The sequence below is a fragment of the Macrobrachium rosenbergii genome, chromosome 20, assembly GCF_040412425.1.
Source record: "Macrobrachium rosenbergii isolate ZJJX-2024 chromosome 20, ASM4041242v1, whole genome shotgun sequence".
Taxonomy (NCBI): Eukaryota; Metazoa; Arthropoda; class Malacostraca; order Decapoda; family Palaemonidae; genus Macrobrachium; species Macrobrachium rosenbergii.
In genome coordinates, this window is record NC_089760.1 from 15,153,390 (window position 1) to 15,174,768 (window position 21,379).

At 36.9% G+C, this 21,379-nt stretch overlaps 1 protein-coding gene and 1 long non-coding RNA gene across 2 annotated transcripts; one reads left to right on the forward strand and one right to left on the reverse strand.

The window, feature by feature from the left end:
* The first annotated feature begins 284 nt into the window (after positions 1 to 284).
* LOC136849071 (sarcoplasmic reticulum histidine-rich calcium-binding protein-like) lies at positions 285 to 20,539 on the forward strand. Its single transcript, XM_067121994.1, has 6 exons — positions 285 to 437; positions 3,643 to 4,418; positions 9,619 to 9,727; positions 10,144 to 10,246; positions 17,780 to 17,875; positions 19,976 to 20,539. The coding sequence occupies exons 1-6, from the start codon at positions 410 to 412 to the stop codon at positions 20,445 to 20,447; spliced, it is 1,584 nt and encodes a 527-aa protein (XP_066978095.1). The 5' UTR covers positions 285 to 409; the 3' UTR covers positions 20,448 to 20,539.
* LOC136849073 (uncharacterized) lies at positions 2,053 to 13,663 on the reverse strand. Its single transcript, XR_010856230.1, has 2 exons — positions 13,544 to 13,663; positions 2,053 to 2,859 (listed from the first exon to the last, which is right to left on the reverse strand). It is a non-coding gene; the product is annotated as an uncharacterized lncRNA (long non-coding RNA).
* Positions 20,540 to 21,379: the final 840 nt, after the last annotated feature.

Here is a 21,379-nt window from a genome sequence, read left to right on the forward strand (position 1 = left end):
ATCCTGTTATTAATTACCCTTTTATTGCCGATCTGTGTGCAGTTCATGTGACGGGAATGTAACCATTCATAATTCTAGCGGTTCTGTTTTCGGAGGAAACTGCCTTTGCTGCAAAATGAAGTAAATTCACGTTTAGTAAACATCTTAATTTACATAAAAAAAGTATTCGAACTCATATTGTAGTAGACAATATCTTTCGGTAAGAATTATTGTAAGATCAATGGTTCACTTGAGTCTTATCAATCTTATCAACGATGATTTCAAATTACCGGCTTCATCTGATAGCATGAATGAAAAAAGAATCGAGTGGAGCTGAATATAATGAAGATAATAAGCGTAGTTTTCATTAGACGTGGTTTTCGTGCGTCCACTAACACTACTCCTTCATCAGCAGCATTCCTTCCAAGTCATGAGACTAATTCTCATTCTCCTGATTGGTAAGTGTACGAGAACCCCAAATATCATTTTGCCTTTTAAGTTAATGCTCGACCGAGTACGAACTCTGTCATTCCTAGGTGCAGAGAATGATGGGATTTGCAACTTAATGCCACCGTCGATTCAAAGTTATATGGGAATAAGTAGCGGAAAAATAGGACCTAGCCCTTAAGGAAGAGATAGAGCCGCACCTTGAAAGGCGGAAGATTACATGAATCAAGGAAAATTTAGGTATGGAAAGCTTAAAGGTTTGACAGCAGAAAATTAACTAGTCATCGAACCGAGCAACCCGAGGAGTTCTGAATTCCACACGTGGTTGCTCGAGACGAGGTGCAAATCTCTCCCTCTCCTTTAAGGGACTGAGGTGGCTTCTTTATCGGGAATGAAAGAAAGCGAATCTGGAGAAGAAGTAATGCCTGTCTACTCATTATACAAACTGCGTTTGATTCAGTATTATATAAATATAGAGGGATGGAAACAAGAGGCACTACAGTCATGTGGGTAGTATTCCAAACAGAAACAGAAGTTCGCCAACAGAATTTCAATAACTTTTTTTGAGAGAATGAATTTCTAACTTCAAAATTATTAATAAATCATTTTGAATGACTGTGCAGGAGCCTGTCACAGGATTATCGAATCAATAGTCTTGGTTAACTCCAGTATGTTCACCTTCTCGCTGACAATGCAAACTAGTTGGAATGGAATGGAATGGATTCACTAGCGGACCCAGAAAAATTTCATGGGAGGGCCACCAATTTTCGTATTATATATACACATACACACATGTGTATAAATATAAATATATAAATATATAAATATATATATATATATATATATATATATATATATATATATATATATATATATATATATATATATATATATATGTGTGTGTGTGTGTGTGTGTGTGTGTGTGTGTGTGTGTACTGTATATATATGTATATTATTTAATAGATTTTTTTATTTTTTTCCTATTTTTATATTTCTCATTTATGTTATTATTTAAATCTTCAATATTATTATTTTGTCATTATTTTTCACGGGGGGGCACGTGCCCAGGTGCCGCCCCCCTGGATCCGCTTGTGAATGGAATATAAAATCTAGGCCAAACGCTGGGACCTTTGAGGTAATTCAGCGCTGAAAGGGAAATTGAGTGTAAAATGTTTTTTAAGGTGTAACAGAGGGAAAACTTCGCAGTTGCACTATAAAACAATTGTTAGGAGAGGGTGGAAAGATGGAAGAAAGAGAATTTGAGCAGAGGTACAGTAAAAGGAATATAAGGGTTGCAGCTAGGGACCGGAGGGAGGCTGCAAAGAACCTTAAGTAATGCCTACAATGCATCGCATGAGGTGCATTGACGGCACCACCTTCCTACGGGGTGCAATCTAGCTGGCTCCAGACCTCTTGTGCGAGTGAAAACTACCTTATTTTTATTGATGAGACTGAATAAATTTAGCATGAGTTACACACAGCAAGAACTCATTTCCGAGACCATCGAACAGCGAGATTCCAAAACACTGCCTTCTGGAACTCTAGGTATGGTCAGCATGCTGCCATAAAACGCAATTAGCAACTTTCCGATATTTGTGGTTTTCTAGATGACAGGAAACACTAGAATCAATTCCGAGCTGATGCGATTGCCTTATACAAAGTTTTACAATGAGTGACATCCGAAACTAAACGGTTCCCTCTTCTGTACACTAGAAATCAAGAACCAAATATAAATCCAGTTATTCACAATGATACTTAAACGTTAACTTTCGGTAATTGCTGTAGTCCATGATCATGATACCTCATGCAACAGACTCTGCATTGCTTTATTTTAGCTCATCTGTAGAAATACTTTGTCGAAATGTAGATAGAAGGAAAATTACTTTCCGCCCGACGCAGAAGGTAATTTCAAAATTTCAGTTTCCTATAACTGATCTCGGAGTCAGATCGAAAGTCTATACAAGTTATCAGTCAGTGGCTCGCTTCTTAATCCAAGTCTTGCAGCGCTTCTTATCTGTTGAAAGATTATCTGTTATTTCTTAACAAGTTGCTCCCGATGACCCCTCAAGTATTCGCCGTTGCCTTCGTGCCTGACGACATGCAACGTGCATAAAATCTCTTTCCTTTGTTCTGGGACCTTTCAGCCCTTCTCTTCTTCTTCTTCGTTTTAACGTGCTTTTTCCCATTTTTTTTACATGGGGTAAGCACGATGCCTTCTTTTCGAAGAACTTTGATTTGGCGCTGGGGTAGGCCGTAGCCTCGATCGGCTGCGCTGCCTGACATCATGGGGAATAAATCTTGAATTTCTACCATACCCACTCTTTTAGGCCTACGCTTCGGCTGTTGTTGTCTCGTTTCAAGGGACAAGTTTGTTGAACACCCGTTTGTCTTGTTCCAGTCCTTCATACCCATCTCACCTTCATACAAGTTGATCTGTGAAATAAGAAATAAGGAAAATAAGGTCGAGTCAAGTCGATTTTGTAATTTATAAACAAAAATATATACAAATACTACGACTTTGCTTTGCCATAAATGGAACTGTTCGTTAGCGAAAATTCAATTAAAAATTGAATGGTCTTAAATCCACTTTAGAATATAATACTTTCTGGTAGATATATGATCAGTCACCCTCTTGATAAACGGTGAATATAAAAGACGAAACAACAGATTTGTTTAATAGGTTCTCCAAGCAATGTTACCCTGACGTATTTTTAGGTTCCTCAAGAACGGTATGGCATGAATATACTATAGATATATTTTAAAGCATCTTTGAAAGCTAAAAAAAAAATTTTTGATGTTAGGCTTTTTATTCCTTTTCCTAGACTGCATAGAGATGCATTTAAAACACAAAATTTAATTCAATAACAAAGAGCTTTAGCGACAAAACGTTTGATATTGAACATTCCTTATTTTTAAACAACTTTGCTGGTGATTTTTCCTATTTTAGCTAAGTTTCGGTTAATCTCGTCGCAGAATCCTATTTAGTGTCTTTAATGAAAATGGTTCTGCAGATTATTTTCAGGTGTTTGAAGTGTTCGATAACAACTTCTAATTTCCAATTTCTTCAGAAGACGTAACTGTGCCGGGGAATCCCATTAGATCTTTTTAATACGAATACATTTTCTTAGAGTAAATATCAAACTTCTGAATAACGGCATATTTGTACACAAGCATATTTTTTCAATAACAAGAAATTATTTTTTCTTCCAACTACAGGCTGCTGGGTAGCAACATCAAGCCATGCCTGGCTCGACTTTTTAGATTCCCCTGCCAGCGACTCGTCATCCCATGATGACCACCAGACATCACACAAACATCACGGAGGTGCATCTTCCACTGGACATCGTCACGGATCCCACTCGCATCAACATGAGAATGAGACGAATATCTCAACTCAGCCAGAAAAATTAGAGGAATCTGACAACTCTAAAGAATCGAAAGTGCACAATGGCTCTACGTCAGCTGTTGACCATCACGAAGCCGAGCACGAATCAGTAGAGGGTAAAGCCGAGAAGAAATGTTGCAAACATACCAGAGACAACAAACAAACACATCCCAACAGTGCTACAGTTCAGGAGCGGAGAAATTGCAATGAAAATACCTTCCATCATACAGACTGGCATACGTACCAGGGTCATTACCATCGAGCCAATGAGCACGATAATCATTTCCCATCGACTTCACACAGAGGAAACAGCCACCTTCATCAACCCCATCATTTACACGACGGTGGTGAGCTTGAACACCCAGATCCCAGCGATGAGGATGCGTCTGGAGTACATGACCCTCATCACTCCTATCACCGCCGCCACCACCATCACCACAAACGCCATGGCAGCTCTGAACACGGCGGTCATCCACAAGACTCCTTCCTTTACGGCCACGAGCACCACGGCTTTTGGCACAGCTCTGGGGAACTGCCAGTTCAGCCTTGTCCAATGCTCTACAAAAGAATCGGGCATCGTTGCATTGCCATTATCTCAATCGGCCAGGTCTGTAAAATCTGTCAGAACGATTTTATTTAGTATTCGCTAAGTCTCCTTTGAGTGTGTGAAGTTCTCAGAATGGAGGGTTAATCCTGAATGTCTAAGTAATGAAAATGATTTCCAAGAGATGTAATATACAGTACATATTAATTTGTGGTAAAAGATACTGATTAATACAACTCACTATATATATATATATATATATATATATATATATATATATATATATATATATATATATATATATATATATATATTATCCTTAAGATACAGCAGTTTCCCTTTGCCAGCACATGGCTCCAGAGGAAAATAACGCCGCAGTCAATGGCATTTTTACATTATTTAGTGAATCATGGAATAACCCCGAGCAGAACATTTCTTCGAAATTGGTCTCTTCATTCATCTACACAGTAGTCTCATCATCACTGTCTTGACCCCTCCTACACACTTTGCATTCATCACATATTACATGTTCTTGTGCTTCTTAGATATGAAAACCCCTCCTTTCCAGAGCCTTTTTCACTTCGTCTATCCAGCCATTTCCAGGACTTCCTCTCCTCCTCCTCCTCTCTCCAAATTCTTCCAGATAACATATGCTTTTCACCATCCAATCATCCACCAACCAAATCACCTCAAAAACTCTGATCATCCCTTCTCAAACGTCAACCATTTCATCACTTCCTTAGTGCACCTTCACAGTCCTCTCTTTTAATTCTCCTTGTGACACATATACTGGACAAAGAATTAATGCCAACAGCTTCAACATTTTTGCTTTCGTTAACATTCAATATCCACACGTCATTTCCATAAAGGAGAGTTGGTTCAATAACTGTTTAATGAATCTCAGTTTCGGAATCCATAGACATTTCCAAGTCTTCTATCTTATCAACTCCAATGCACTTACCCTGCTGCATTACTTGTTGCCATCATCATTCATAATAATATTCATTACTGGATCTTACTGCTTTGTTTATACCCACTTAATCTTATTTTTGCTCACAATGGCTCTAAACTCTTCTTTTGCAAACATTTTCAAACTCTTACTATAAAAATGAAATTGGAACCAATATATCAAGGCGGATGACAGGAGGTCTCATCTGAATGCTTCATATGTGAATCTAAAAGTTTAGGACATTTTCCCTTGTAGACATAGGCAAAAATTTCATCAGCTCATGGAAAAGCCGGATTGAGTTCTGTACTGGATGGTGCGAGACAAATCCCTCCACCCACATTTTAGTTCCTTTTTTCTTTTTCCATCCTATTTTATAAAGGCTTACATCTGACTTCAGATCCCAATATCCATATATATATATATATATATATATATATATATATATATATATATATATATATATATATATATATATATATATATATATATATAAATATATATATATATATATATATATATATATATATATATATATATATATATATATATATATACATATTAGCTGAAGCCACTGGAAAGATTTAAAACGAAACAACAGAGTGTCAAGTGCTTTTGTGTATTTTAACAAATCACGCGCTTACTTTTGTGATTTCTTAGTATATATACATGTACAGTATATGTATAACGACATGAGTTAAATCCTAATCATACAAGTTGGAATTTCAATCCTTTAAAGACGTGACCCCGATAACCGATAAGATCTTTCAGTAAGATCAACTTGACCGATAGGGAGTTTAGAGGCGGTCTATAATCTGGGATAAGTAGTACAATTAAAAGATTATAAAAAATGATCTCTTATCAAATCTCTACACCTTTGTACTTATAAAGGTTCAACAACACCGTTCCTTTGTTTTCTTGGATAGGCGCTATTAAAGTAATAATGTGTATGTATGTATGTATGTATGTATGTATGTATGTATATATATACATATATATATATATGTATGATATATACATATACAATATAAATACATATATATATTATGTATATATATACACACATACATGTATACACATTATTACTTTAACATCTAAAACATAGCGCCTATCAAAGAAACACAAAGGAAAGGTATTGTTGACCCTTTACAAGTACAAAGGTGTAGAGATTTGACAAGAGATAATCTTTTATAATCTTTTGCTTGTACTACTTATCCCACAATAGGCTGCCTCCAAACTCCCTATCGGTCAAGTTGATCTTACTGAAAGATCTTATCGGGTATCGGGGTCACGTCTTTAAAGGATTGAAATTCCAACTTGTATGATTATGATTTAACTCATGTCGTTATACATATACTCTAGACCTTGGGTAAAATTACCAAAATGTCCTTGAACGATATAGTCCGGAAGAAACCTCATGTCACCCGCCTTGACATTTTGGTTTGACTAGTTTCTTCCATTCCTCTTCACTATTCTAAACTAGTATTGTCTCACGAACATCATCGTCCATTTCATACTTGAACCACAACTCGTTTTCTTACCTACAGTTCGCACCCATCTAATATAATCTCTGTGACTTCTTGCACATGCCTGTCCGCGGAGATAATTATTAAACAGCCATTTTATATCATAAACATGCTTTTCTCTCATCATAAAACTTTCAGTGGCTTTCAATCACAACTTCTTTACCATCATTCTCAACGTCCTCCTAAGTGCCTCTGTCAGCTGCATCATTAGCTTCCTAAGTCCATGAATGCTGCATGGAGCTTTTTTCTTTAGAAAAAAAAATGAAATTTTGGATGAAGATGAGCTATTGCATGGCACTGATAAGAAATAATAAAAGTACATAAAGGCAATACACAGGAGGTCTCATCTGAATGAATCTAAAAGTTGAGGACATTTTCCCTTGTAGTCAAAGGCAAAAATTTCATCACCTTATAGTGAAGCCGGATTCAGTTCTGTACTGGATGATGCGAGACCAATCCCTCCACCCACATTTTAATTTCTTTCTTTTTTCTTTTTCCATCTTATTTTATAAATGGCGTACATCTGACTTCAGATCCCAATATCCAGATCCCAATATCCATATATATATTATATATATATATATATATATATATATATATATATATATATATATATATATATATATATATGTGTGTGTGTGTGTGTGTGTGTGTGTGTCTGGTAAAAGTGACCAGTAGATTCTACATATATATTTCAGCCTAAAAAAGCAATAAAAACGATTTCCCACTTAGCTACGATGGTGAGGATGGGTTTATTCCAACTCTAATAAATAAATATATCTGAAAACGACAGGTATATGTACTGTATGTACGAGAGGCAATAGACTTTTATCCTTCTCGTGGTCAGGTCGGCAACGTGACCGCCTTGTGATTATGGTGATGTGGGTTCGTTTCCCGCGACCGGCCATCACAGTCTCTTCAGTTTCTTCCGTTTGGATCTGACGGCTTTGTAGTTACAAGCATATCCAAAAAGCGCGAAGAATTCGAGAAGTTAAGAGGGCATTGTGGCTATTAGAATTACATATATATATATATATATATATATATATATATATATATATATATATATATATATATATGTGTGTGTGTGTGTGTGTGTGTGTGTGTGTGTGTGTGTTTAGCTGAAGCCACTGGAAAAATTTAAAACGAAACGACAGAGTGCCAAGTGCTTTCGTGTATTTTAACAAATCACGCGCTTACTTTTGTGATTTCTTAGTATATATACATATATATATGTATAACGACACGAGTTAAATCCTAATCATTTAAGTTGGAATTTCAATCCTTTAAAGACGTGACCCCGATACCCGATAACATCTTTTAGTTAGAACAACTTGACCGATAGGGAGTTTGGAGGCAGCCTATTCTGGGATAAGTAGTACAATTAAAAAATTATAAAAGATTACCTCTTATCAAATCTCTACATCTTTGTACTTGTAAAGGGTCAACAATACCTTTCCTTTGTGTTTCTTTGATAGGCGCTATGTTTTAGATGTTAAAGTAATAATGTGCATATATGTATGTATATGTGATATATATATATATATATATATATATATATGTATATACATATATAATATACATACATATATATATGTATATACATATATAATATACATACATATATATATGTATATATACACACATACATACATACATATATACACATTATTACTTTAACATCTAAAACATAGCGCCTATCAAAGAAACACAAAGGAAAGGTATTGTTGACCCTTTACAAGTACAAAGGTGTAGAGATTTGATAAGAGATAATCTTTTGTTTGCACTACTTATCCCAGATTATAGACCGCCTCCAAACTCCCTATCGGTCAAGCTGATCTTACGGAAAGATCTTATCGGGTTTCGGGGTCACATCTTTAAAGGATTGAAATTCCAACTTGAATGATTAGGATTTAACTCGTGTAGTTGTACATATATATGTACATATGCTAAGAAATCACAAAAGTAAGCGCGTGATTTGTTAACATACACGAAAGCACTTGGCACTCTGTCGTTTCGTTTTAAATCTTTCCCAGTGGCTTCAGCTAATAATTCCTTTTCGGCCTGCATGCGCACACACAAGCAAAGATTACTCGAGGTCGCATTTAGAAGAAATGAAAACAACGAAAATCCACGATAAACACGGAGCGAACACTATCTGAGCGCTTCATCCGCCTTAACCGTTGAGGTTTTAGATTTAAGTGCGGCGCGTTTTCCTTATGGCTAAAATGACCAAAATGTTCTTGAACGATATAGTCCGGAAGAAACCTTGACATTTTAGTTTGACTAGTTTCTTCCATTCCTCTTCACCATTCTAAATTAGTATTGTCTCACTTACGAACATCATCGTCCATTTCATACTTGAATCACAACTCGTTTTCTTACCTACAGTTCGCACTCATCTAATATAATCTCTGTGACTTCTTGCACATGCCTGTCCGCGGAGATAATTATTAAACAGCCATTTTATATCATAAACATGCTTTTCTCTCATCATAAAACTTTCAGTGGCTTTCAATCACAACTTCTTTACCATAATTCTCAACGTCCTCCTAAGTGCCTCTATCAGCTGCATCATTAGCTTCCAAAGTCCATGAATACTGTATGAAGCTTTTTTCTTTAGAAAAAAAAAAAGATGAAATTTTGGATGAAGATGACTATTACATGACACTGATAAGAAATAATAAAAGTACATAAAGGCAACACACAAGTGTTCGTATGTTTTCTTTGTGAAAAGGACATCAGTCGCTATACGTTATGAAAACTGTTGATTAGTCTTATGTTATTTCAGACATCATGGTCGGGCGCCAGTAATTTCTGTGAGAGCATCTATGGGGAACTCGTTGTTTTCAAGAACATTCAAGAATATTTAGAACTTTTACAATTCTTGCAAAATTCAGGTAAGGACTCCTCTTGTAATAGTAAAACTATAGCATGTTCAATCAGAACATTTGTAACTGGAAACAATACAGCTATGTTAATAAGTATAGAAAAAGATATGTAACTATGTTGTCACGGACGTTTTGTAGACACCTATACCTATACCTGTACTTACAATAACCAAAAGTACACAGTGTTTAAGCTGTAAATAATACCTAACCAACCCATAAAGGAAAGTACAGTAAATATCCAAGACAGATCATAAGGATTGCTAATGTAAGAATCAGGTCTTAGTAGAAAGTTGGAAAAAGAAACAATATTGTACTGTTTGCAATGCCTTGCGTAAGGTACACCAGATCCCCCAACTGGGAAGGAGCGGTAAGAGCATGGTATTGCAAGATTCCTCTTGTTCATCGAATTCTTTTCACTCCTCCAGATTTGACCTCGGATTTATGGGTTGGTGGGAGAACAGACGGGAAATCGTGGAGGTGGCTCGACGGATCTCAAATGCCGATGGGGTCACCGTATTGGGCGGTCAGGTAAAATATATTTTTTTCTACTTAGGTTCCATAATGTTCAGCGAATCACCTTCAATTGCATAATCGAGGGAGCTTTAGTGATGCTTTGCTTTGGCTCGCAATTTTCGTTGGTTATCATTAGTACTAGTGTGCCCATAACATCGAAATGATGGCAATTTCAGTTTGGGTCAAGACGACAAGTCCTTAAGGATGTTAGGTGCAGTCCTGAAACCTGGACCAAGGTACCTTCATTCTGCAAACTTACGTAGGAGCCAGTCGTGAGAAGGGTTGGCACCGAGCTGGACAACGGCAAGTTTGAATGTTGTTTTTCCCATGACATACAGCGTTGCTACTCTCAGCTTCTTACGCAACTGATAGACAAATACTGTATAGGCCACAAAACAGGAGGGAGAAATCAGAGTCCGTGCATCATTCCAAACAGTCTTTGATCTCCTGTTCAAATTCAAACAATGACCAATCACAGGGCGTAATTACAGTTACACTGTGAACAATGCCATGAAGTAAAATCAATTCTCTGTTGCTTAAACTCAAACATTATAATGGTACATAACAAAAGGATAATATTCAACATTCTCCTCACCACTGGAGTACAATACACTTACTCCAGTATCAATAGAACAGAAATACACAAGCACTGTTCACAAGAGTTGATAAACTTGAACAAATCAGTTGAATTTTTTTAAGAATTACAACAAAAAATAAACAAAATTAAATATTTACCAACAAATCAATATCATTAACATGAATAAAAATAATAATGGTAGTAGGCCGCAATGGTTAAATAATGATTTCAAGTTATCAAAATTTTATCAAATCACAGACTTCTTGGAAATTTCAAAAAATCAAGTATGTAGTAGAGTAATCAGTGTGAAATAATAATTGTATTCTCTAAACTTGCTCATTTTCCCACATAATATAGCTACAATAAAGGAGCAAGTTAAATTTTCCAGAGCTGAGGGTGAGTAGTAACTGCAATGACAACAATTCAAAGTTCCAAAGATTATGTGCAGGATATTTCTATATAAGGTAACAGTGAAAAACATCAAAGCAAGGTTATATACAGAATTCTGCACTAAGTTCATTAGCTTTATCACAAATCAATTTTAAGAGGTGGTTTTACAACTATACCAAGGGACCAGGACATAAGAGGAACATTGTCTTCTTAGAAACAAATCCCTAAACAGCAGAGGGAAAGATTTTTAAGGTAGTCATTGCTCCACATTTTTCAGAACTTGTCAATCTTTTACTCATGGACAATATTCCTAACACTCAATTCATTGGCAAGAGTACCATGAAGTTGAGAGTACCATGAAGTTGATTGACTATAATTTCTGGTTGAAAACTTGCAGTAAGCACCATAAGAAAGTGTGAGGGAGTCAGTGGATTAGATATGTCAGATTCATCTACAAAAATTAAAGGTCTAGAGTTAACACAGACTACACATTCAGAGAATCAGTAAGCTCAAAGAGCACAGATCCAACAAAAGCACAAGTAAATAACAAAATACTGTACAGTATAAAACCTGGCAGGAGTTACATCACCACAGAATATAAAGATTATAAAGGCTCAGCATAGCCAAGTCCAGTTACCATAAAAGGAAGGGCAGGCCTAACCCTAAACCAGGACGGGGGAATACAGGTTGACAATAAGCCTCTGAATCCTGTCTTCTACAAAATACACATTTTCTCCAGACAGTTTGAGCCAGTCGTCTGTGCCAGATGATCCAAAAGGTTTTCCTTTATGTTTGAAATAAGAATGGCAACACCAGCATGTTTAAGGAAAGTGCTGAAACTGAACTAAAGACTATGCTACACGACCAGACAGAAATGCAAACAGATGCTTACTATCATAATTCAACCTGGAAAATGCCAAACATCTCCTTATTCTAAGACGGCCATAATCATACAAAAAGAGATCCAACTTAACCAAAGACTATCCATTGGCACGGGACTTACCAAGCTTAAGAGCAATAATTTCACTAGAACAGGCTTCTTGCTGCAGACATTTACAACAGTTTTAGCTTGGCTGTGGCTAACTCATTAGCAGTCAGCCCATCTGACAACTTTACAAGATTAGGTCTACAATTATGACAAAATTTAAGCACCTAATCAATAATTCTGTAAATTTTAAAGCAACATAATTAAAAACATTCTTTTCCTTGAAGTAGTACTCCCCTTAGAAACCAATAATTTTACTATTGGGAAAATAAGCAGCAAACCAAGACAGCCAACTTGGACCATGCAACCAAATATCAGAAGATACCAGCTGTTCAGCAAACATACCTTTAGAAAACATATCTGCAAGATTGTCCTTCCCAGGGCAATGGTAATGGCTGGGTGAAGTCAAAGACTGAATTTCAAATACCTTGTTTATGCACAAACATTTTCCACCTACGGGGATTTCCTTTTATCCATGACAAGGCTGCCTTGGAGTCTGTCCAACAATACATGGCGTATCCTCTGTTAAGTAAAGGGCAGACTTCGAACACTTTGATAGCCTAGCACAGAGTAAGGCACTGGGCAACTCTAAACGGGTTAATGTAGCTCTCTTGATAGGGGCTATCTTGGCTCAGGCAATAATTAGGGATAATTGATGAAAGCTGTCTTGGAGAGGTATTCTCAGATAAACTCAAGCCCCATACCCCTTTTCAGAAGCATCTCCTATAAAGTTCCATACCTGACACGGAAGACCATGGAGGAAAAAAAAATTGGAATAACCTCCACGACGTAAAAACGCCAATATCTTTTCCCCAACTCTGAAACTGGAACAGTAACTCATTTGGTAATTCCTCTTCCCAGTCAATTCCAAGCATCCAAACCTCTTGAAAGAGAATCCTTGCAAACATGATAAGGGGATCGATCAGCCTGAGGAGGTCAAAAAGTCTAGAAATGAGGTTAAGGACTGCTCGCTTAGTACACAAGGTTTTATAATGAACACCCACATCAAGACCTTCAAATGAAAGGCAGTCTCGTGAAGAAACCCAATGAACCCCTAATACATTAGTTGCGGCATAATCTATTGTGTATCAAAATTCTGATTAAACTTGTTTATCAAATTCCTACTGTTGGAACTCCACTTAAGAGGCATACCTACCTGAGATACAGTGACACAAGCCTCTTGAAAGAGGGCATACGCTTCCTCATTACTATCAACCCCTGATAACCAATCATCAGCATACAAATTATCACTCAATTCCTTAACCACCGGTGAACTATAAAAAATATTTGAGATGACGATTGATAGTCGCATTTAACAATAAGGGGCTACTTTTATTCCCAAATAGGACACAAAACTAACCTCGCCATTTAAACATGACTCAAATCGAATGGTCATCCTGGTCCTGTTTTTGGACTCCAACATGTAATAAGGCCTTCATAATATCAAGCAGTCAGAACCACCTTCCAGCATCTGAAACACATAATAATTTCCACTAAATCTTGAATAAGGGAAGGACCAAATTCTACAAATGCATCGAACATAGGTCTAATCTTAGTAGACAAAATACTTTCTCAAACTACTGGGCAGTGTGGCATGTAATATTTAGGTTATGGGCTGATAGGTCCAAATGGAGGAACCTCCTCAATAATTCCCTCCTTTCCATAGTTCATTAAGACATTGTGATACTGTTGCTGCAAGTCAGGCTCTCTTTTACTAGCCTACAGTCAAGACTGTAATCTTTTCCTTGCAACACCCTCATTACTTTTGAGACTATCTTTAGCAGCATTTGATTTCCAGGGCAAAGCCACTTGATATCTATCCTCAACAGAAACAAACTTCAGTCTCTTCAAATTTCTTAAAAACATTACAGGGGCAATTAATATCCCCAACTAAAATTAAAAACGCATTTAAACTAACTTGAAAACGCTTATAAAAGAAAACAGACTTTCAGAAGTCCAATAATTCTGTATTTCAAAATCATAAATTCCTTATAGGCATAACATTTGAGAAATGTAAGATTGTAAAGTGTTAATGAACAAAAAAATTCTCCTAAAAATATTTATCCTAAGAACCAATCTGAGTAAAATTTCCTATCCAAACACAGACTCCTGAGCTACTATATCATCTATGCATAGTCAAATTTCAGGATAGTGCAAGAAATAAAAAGCATCAAGATAACCCCCAAAATTCATTTAAACTAAATCAACCTCATTTTATCAGCAAGAACGCAAAATTCTCAAAGAACCCAAGGTCATATTAAACACAGACTCCTGAGCACAAATTCTTGGTATTTCAACTGCTATTAATGTGTGATAACTACCCAAACAATTCAACAATTTCACATTATACGAATTACGACTATCACTCTTGGCAAATTTTCCATCACCAAAGGCGGTGCAAAATATGCACTGAGAGAAAACACACTTCCGTTTAATTTTCCTAACATGTTTACTAGAAATAGAGGACGTGTCAGATCCTGAATCGGAAAGCAATGTAGCTTCAGAGCACATACTGTACCTTTCTCCCAAGACACCTTAATTTTCGCAGTTTGTAAAACAGTACAGGTTTGACTTAATAGGGTTGGATTATTCTGGGTTACGCCCACGTGGTATTACGATCCTTCTCTGGACGGCTCCAATCAAATGTCGTGTGGCAATCGAGGAAAAAATTCACTAGAGTTAAAAATACTCTATTCTGATCACCAGCAACACCAAGGGTCTGCAGGCTACGAATGTGTCAGCGGTTCATACTGTAATTTCCTGAGCGGATACCGTTACAAAAAGCCCTGATTTTTTTAGTAAGCATACTTACATTTAAAAGAGCTTGAATTTGAGTAAAAATAATTCGGTCCGGTATCCCAAACCTGTCTTTTTACCAGTCAAAAGTAGTGGAACAATTACTTGCAGTCAAAGCCAACCCTTGAATCAGTCTTCGAATCACCTTCCTGCAGTTAACGGAATTTACTTATGACAGGTATATTGCTACCATCAACTAGGCTAAAGCAGAAAAACTGTCCCAAAAGGTCTGCCACTTCACTTTTACTTTGTTTGGTTTTATGTACAGCCCTCCACAGGGATAATTCCCTCTCTGGCGGGCCCATGTACGTTTTCAAAATAAGGTGCTTCTTATATTTTATAATTGCCTTTCAGTGTTTTCTCGTCAGTATCATAGCTCCTGCAGAATTGGAGAGTCTTGAGTTCCTTTTTAAATTTGCATTCTCTGTGCATGCTTTTCACTTCAGGCGGTATTTTGTTGTATGGTCTTGGTGCTCAGTGTACAAATGCTCTCTCGCCTGACTTACGATTTGTTCTAGGTTCAAATAGCCTATATGCTTCACTTGCATGTCTGATTACAATATTCATTTCGGGTCTAAAGAAGCTTAAGCAGTTTCTCAGACATGTTGGTTCATTATATTTTAGTGGTTTAAAGAGTGTAGGTAATATTTTACATTCTACTCTAGCTTTTACTGGGAGCCAATGTAGACTCCTAAGTTCCTAAGTCAACTCGCCACTGAATTTTGGCAACTCTTAGTCTCCGTAATCTTAAACCCTTGGAAGAATTTATAGACCCACCTGAATCACGTCCATGATACGTCTTGTTGACTCGACATATCCTTGGCCATTTCGTCCAAGCGCCTTCACTTCCCTTTGCCTGAGCACCTCGACGATACTGGTATGAGGCATCGATGTCCTCTAGTTCGTCGTGATCATCAATCTCTGTTTCATAGCAGCCCTGGACTACTATGAACAACCCCTATTTCGGTCATTGTTAGGAAGAGCTCAGCACGGAAACATTAATGATTTTTTTACTTAGCAAATATAGAAAAGGGTGTATGTGATGTAGCACAGATAACTTGAAATTTTTACCGAAATAATGTGATAAATTCACCGTCTTTTGGTTGTTTTCCGTCAATCCCATAGGGGGTTTTACTAAAGTGACCTACGGAATTTTTCTACGTAAAAACATAAATAGAAGACGGCACATTTCTCACATTATTTCGGTTAAATTTTCAGGTTATCTCACATGTACTGCATCATGTACACCTTTTTCTATATTGTCCTGTCGAAAAAAAAATCATTAATAAACAATATTTCCGTACGGGGCTCTTCTTTAGAATGGCCACCATCTTTATCAGATTCATCATACACATCTTTCAGTTCAACCCAGGACAAATAATTTTTTGGATTATTCAACAAAGCCCTTAAGACTTTCGAGGAACGGGTAGGCCTACCCTAAGTCTTTAGACCTTGGGGCTAACCCTCCCCTTGCAAACGTGGGTTTTTTTTTTTTTTTAACCTTCCAAGATCAGCCATATTTTGTCAGTTACACTTTTCCGGGGATTATACACAAGCACACATTAATCCTAGATCTACTCTGGGCACCATTAAATGTGCTACTCACAACTTCTTACTCAACTAATGGATAACTGTAAGCCACAAAAAGGGAAGCAGGAATCGGAGCCCGTGCGATCTCCCAATTCCCAAACTAAACGTTCATGTCCCAACAATGGCGTATCACAGAGCGCAATAATAGTTAGACTGAGTACTACGGTGTAAAGTAAACTGACTTCTATGCTGTTTAAACAGAAATATTGTAATGAAAAAGGATTGCTATTCATTTCAGCCATATTGCAATAAAGCATATCATTTTTTATGGTATGGGAGAAAAGTAATAAAAACCTTGAAAGAGTTACGGGTAAGGACACATTTAAGTACGCCATGCATGGCCTGTGAGGATATCAGAGCGTTCTTCCGGCAGGGCCTCCTTCAAACTAGGATCTACTCTGGTGTCCCATGGTATTGGGACATCAATGAGTGATACTTTCTTCTTGATTTTGTCAATCAACGCCACGTCTGGTCTATTCGCACGTATCACCCTATCTGTTCTGATACCATAGTCCCAGGTGATCTTTGCCTAATCGTTTTCTTTCACTCCCTCAGGTTGGTGTTCGTACCACTTATTACTTTAAGCTAGCTGGTGTTTCTTGCACAGGCCCCAGTGGAGGGCTTTTGCTACTGAATCATGCCTCTTTTTGTATTGGTTCTGTGCAAGCGTCGGAAATTCGCTTGCTGTGTGGTTTATGGTCTCGTCTTTCATACTGCACTTCCTGCATGTGTGAGATGTTATTTCCATCTATTGTTCTTTGGACATATCTGGTTCTTAGGCCTGATCTTGTGCCGCTGTTAGCGTTCCTCCTCCTCCTACTCCTACCCATACTCTTCCTCCTCCTCCTCCTCCTTATTATTATTTTTATTATTATTATTATTATTATTATTATTATTATTATTATTATTATTATTATCCCGAATACGCAAACTTCACACTAAAGATGCCAAAGAATACCAGAATAAATTTCCGTTATGAAATGATCTGGCCCTATGCCAGGATATTATTCGTTTTATTAATTTTCTTTTCATATGTTGAATAACATTACGACACGAAAACACAAACTGAACAGGAAAATAACATTAATGATAAAAATTTTTTTCTACCTCATGCCGAAGCATTGAACTCATATTAAGTGTAGCTTATTTTTGTTCCAATTTGGGGTTTTTCGTGAAATATGGACTCTAATTTTTATGTTTTTTTTTTCAGGATTAACAATTTTCCCAGTTGGAGAGCTAATGAAGAACATTACTATCAAGCGCCTTCGAAAATCATTACTCCTCATGCTGGACTGTACCAGTCAAAGTAAGTCATTTGTTTTAGCAACTAATCTGAGAAAATATCAGCGTTGTGAGGATGCAGCGTTACGTAAAATCTGTTAGTTTTAATGAACAGGAATTTTAGCTGCCACAGAATAGGAGACCAGAGAAAATAATTTGATAAAACAACCGAAAGAATGTCTCCGAAGTTACTTTCTGATTTTATGAGTAAATAGCACCACTCACAACGGGGAAGAGTCCTATCTTTTGCATTTACTCCGCAGAAACTGGATTTGAATCATACCAATGGTTTCTAAATGAAACTTATGCAAAATGAAAATCTTGGTGATGACGCATGTGTAACATTTAAAATTTAAATGTCCATTAGTGACTTAATTGGATTTTGTTGTCCATATTTGACTTTTTTACTATACAGACTGTCAAGGTCCAAGAAAAACCAGAGTACAGTAAGATCCAGCTGCAAAAAAAGGTTATAATTATTAATGAAATTAATTAAAGGAGTCTGATAAACATAAAGTGAAATTTACCCTTCAGAATGTTTACGAAATGACTAAGTCTTATGGAAATGATGTGGATGTAAGGGGAAATATAAAGTGAGTGTATTTGTAGCTGTTTTCCAACATCTTTGAATTAGCAAGAGCTGTGTTTTCTCTATTTGACAACATGAAATTTTAGCAGCCATTCAGTGCGACGCGGCTCTTTACCTGAGTATTCTTTGTATCTTGGCCGAGACAGTTTGGTTGGGCTCATTCAGGAATACTTTGTGGCCAATTATGACGTGATGACATCATCATCAAATGCATAGCCTATTAATGGGGAATAGCAAGACTTTGATTCATAAAAAAATTTGAGCGATTAAAGCTGGAGTAAACACGAGGGACTTGCAATGACTCAACTTCTGTAAGACCCGACATCTATAAAGCATATATTTTCTGGTGCTTATCTGACAATTCCGTAATTTCATAAAAGAAATTGCATTCAGTTTGACAGACCACTCGCCAGTGAGATTGGTGACACTATTCCAGATTTAAAAATGCAAGATCAGTTAGTCAACTCATACGTCAAAACAAAGCTTTTCATAAAACTCTTTGAAATGTACATTCATATAGTGACACTATTAATAATTTGTAGATGTTATGTTTCATGTGTATATTCATATGTAATCAGAGAATTTCTTGTCATTTTAACAAGCGTTTTGTTCATTTACATTACATGTCCATGCGACGGTTCTCTGGGGAAAAAAATCCTATTTCAATAAATAATGCAAAGCTCGCCAACTCTAGAAAACATTACAATGAACTAAGAAGAATGCTCCCCCGAAGCTGGGTATCATTTACAGTTCCCCTTGAGCAGGAGCAGCTCTCTGTAAACAGTGAGGAATGCCCTTTGCAGCGTCGTTTTTGTCCTTTCCTGCAGTATTTTTACCTTTTTTTCTTCGTCCGGTCACGTTGGCCGCTTCCCACTTTGCCGTCCAGTACCTCAGATTCGTTTTAATCAAATTCTCACCTAGCGTTCAATAACATACCCCGTCGGTAAGCACTCCTAGAGTGCGAGATCCAGTAGTTTAGTCTTTTTTTCATAACCCTTTCTGATAAAACAATGAATTTAACATCTTGCAAGACATTAAACTCCCTCATTAGTTGCTGCATTTGTAAATTGTCGTGGTTTACACAAAGTTAAACTTCCCATAATGTAGTCTCATAAAAGTTAAGTGCAGATGTAAAATCTTAACCTGTCGTAAGTAGCTATGACTGTTAGACAATCGCTGCCTGTTTGAAGAAATTTGATCGTCTTCATCAATACTACATTAAATAATTAGTGAAATACAATCATCCTTTTACGGAAAAGTTCATTATTTTCGTAATTAGTGAGATATAATGGCGTTTTCATGGAAAAGGCGGCGGATTGCTCGAACCAGTTGAATTAATTGTTTGTTTCTTTGCAACGACCCTCCCCCATCTTTTCAATTTCACGATGTCATGATGATTGTGGACACATCACTGAAATCTCGGAAAAAGAAAACGAATCAGCATTGCGAATATATAGCTCTGGCAAGCTTTAGAATAAATCCTTCACCTAATGAATTTAAGATCTGAAGTAAATTCCATCTTTCCATTTTGCCAAGGTGTGCCTCTATGTCTTCCAAGCACTATTACTACATGAGTGACGAAGACTGCGACGACCGCAGAAGTCCAGTGTGTATTCTTAAGAATGACGCTGAAATTGTGGTGCTGAAGCAGTGGGCAGAGAACGGCAACATCCCGATTGAGAGCCTCAGTACTGTGACAAGTTCTCCCAGTTCAGACGATTTCCCAACGTCTACTGAACCCACTAAAGAAAATGAAGATGAACCTACTGAAGGAGATGAAGATGAACCTACTGAAGAAGATGAACCCACTGAAGAAGGTGAAGATGAACCCACTGAAGAAGACGAAGATGAACCCACTGAAGAAAGCGAAGATGAGGCCTCTGGTGACGATGACGAAGAGGACAGCAAGGGTTCTGAAGAGGGTCAAAGCAAAGAATCTGGTGAAGGATCAGGCGAAGTGAAGTGGAATGATGGGTTCGCCTTTGATTCTGAGGAAAAGGACAATTGATTTCAGAATGTTTCTTTGGCTCCTTTTCTTATGTGGGCCTATTATATCTTCTTTCTTAGCTTCTGAAAATAATAAGTACATTTAACACCTCGCGCAGTGTTTTCTCACTTTTCCCCTGGTTTTCAATTGAATGGGTTGACCTCATGAATAAATTGCAACCAATATTACCTTTTCATTGAGCGGATATGCATCATATTCTAAATGTCTTCGAACTGATCTTGCTAATGGATAATTTCCTTTCTACCTCTCTCAAATGAAGCACACAGGTACGTACGTGTATTGATAGCAAATGTAAAATCAGACAAGTTCTCGTTGACCTAACGAAGCCAACTCAAGATTTAAGAGTAATTTCATTAGATGAAAGCAGTTGTTTTGAAAAATGGCCCCTAACCCTAGTGTTATACATCACTTCCCTTTTTTTGGCCATTCTTATCACATGGACAGTTACCTTTGTTCTTTCCATTCGTCTCAAAATATTAGCCATCTATGAAAGTTAAAACGACCTTGGTACTATTTTCGAAAAAAAAAATTATACCTATTCTTATTTATTGTTACTTTGGTCAGTTTTATATTTTTTTGCTTTTTTACCACAATGTTACAGTTTGTGTTTCTCGTGCTGTTTATTATTTCAGCCGTATGGCAGAGAATAGCTTAAAACCCTAATCTTTGCTTCTCTGCTCATCTGAAGGCTGACGAGGAATTAATCTTGAATGTGATTTACACAGTATATATATATATATATATATATATATATATAGAGAGAGAGAGAGAGAGAGAGAGAGAGAGAGAGAGAGAGAGAGAGAGAGAGAGAGAGAGAGAGAGAGAGAGAGAGAGAGTTAATTAGGAGGTTTGGTTTATAGTACATCAGACCCTGCCCCATGTCCCATGGTTGAAAATCCGTTACAGAATACCTTAACCTATCCTAAATTACA

Bases quoted from the DNA above. Each gene is read 5' to 3' on its own strand.
- LOC136849071 (XM_067121994.1), top strand. From the start codon at position 410: ATGAGACTAATTCTCATTCTCCTGATTG. The intron at 10,247-17,779 runs GTAAAATATATT...TTTTTTTTTCAG, and splicing joins TCACCGTATTGGGCGGTCAG to GATTAACAATTTTCCCAGTT. The intron at 17,876-19,975 runs GTAAGTCATTTG...CATTTTGCCAAG, and splicing joins GCTGGACTGTACCAGTCAAA to GTGTGCCTCTATGTCTTCCA.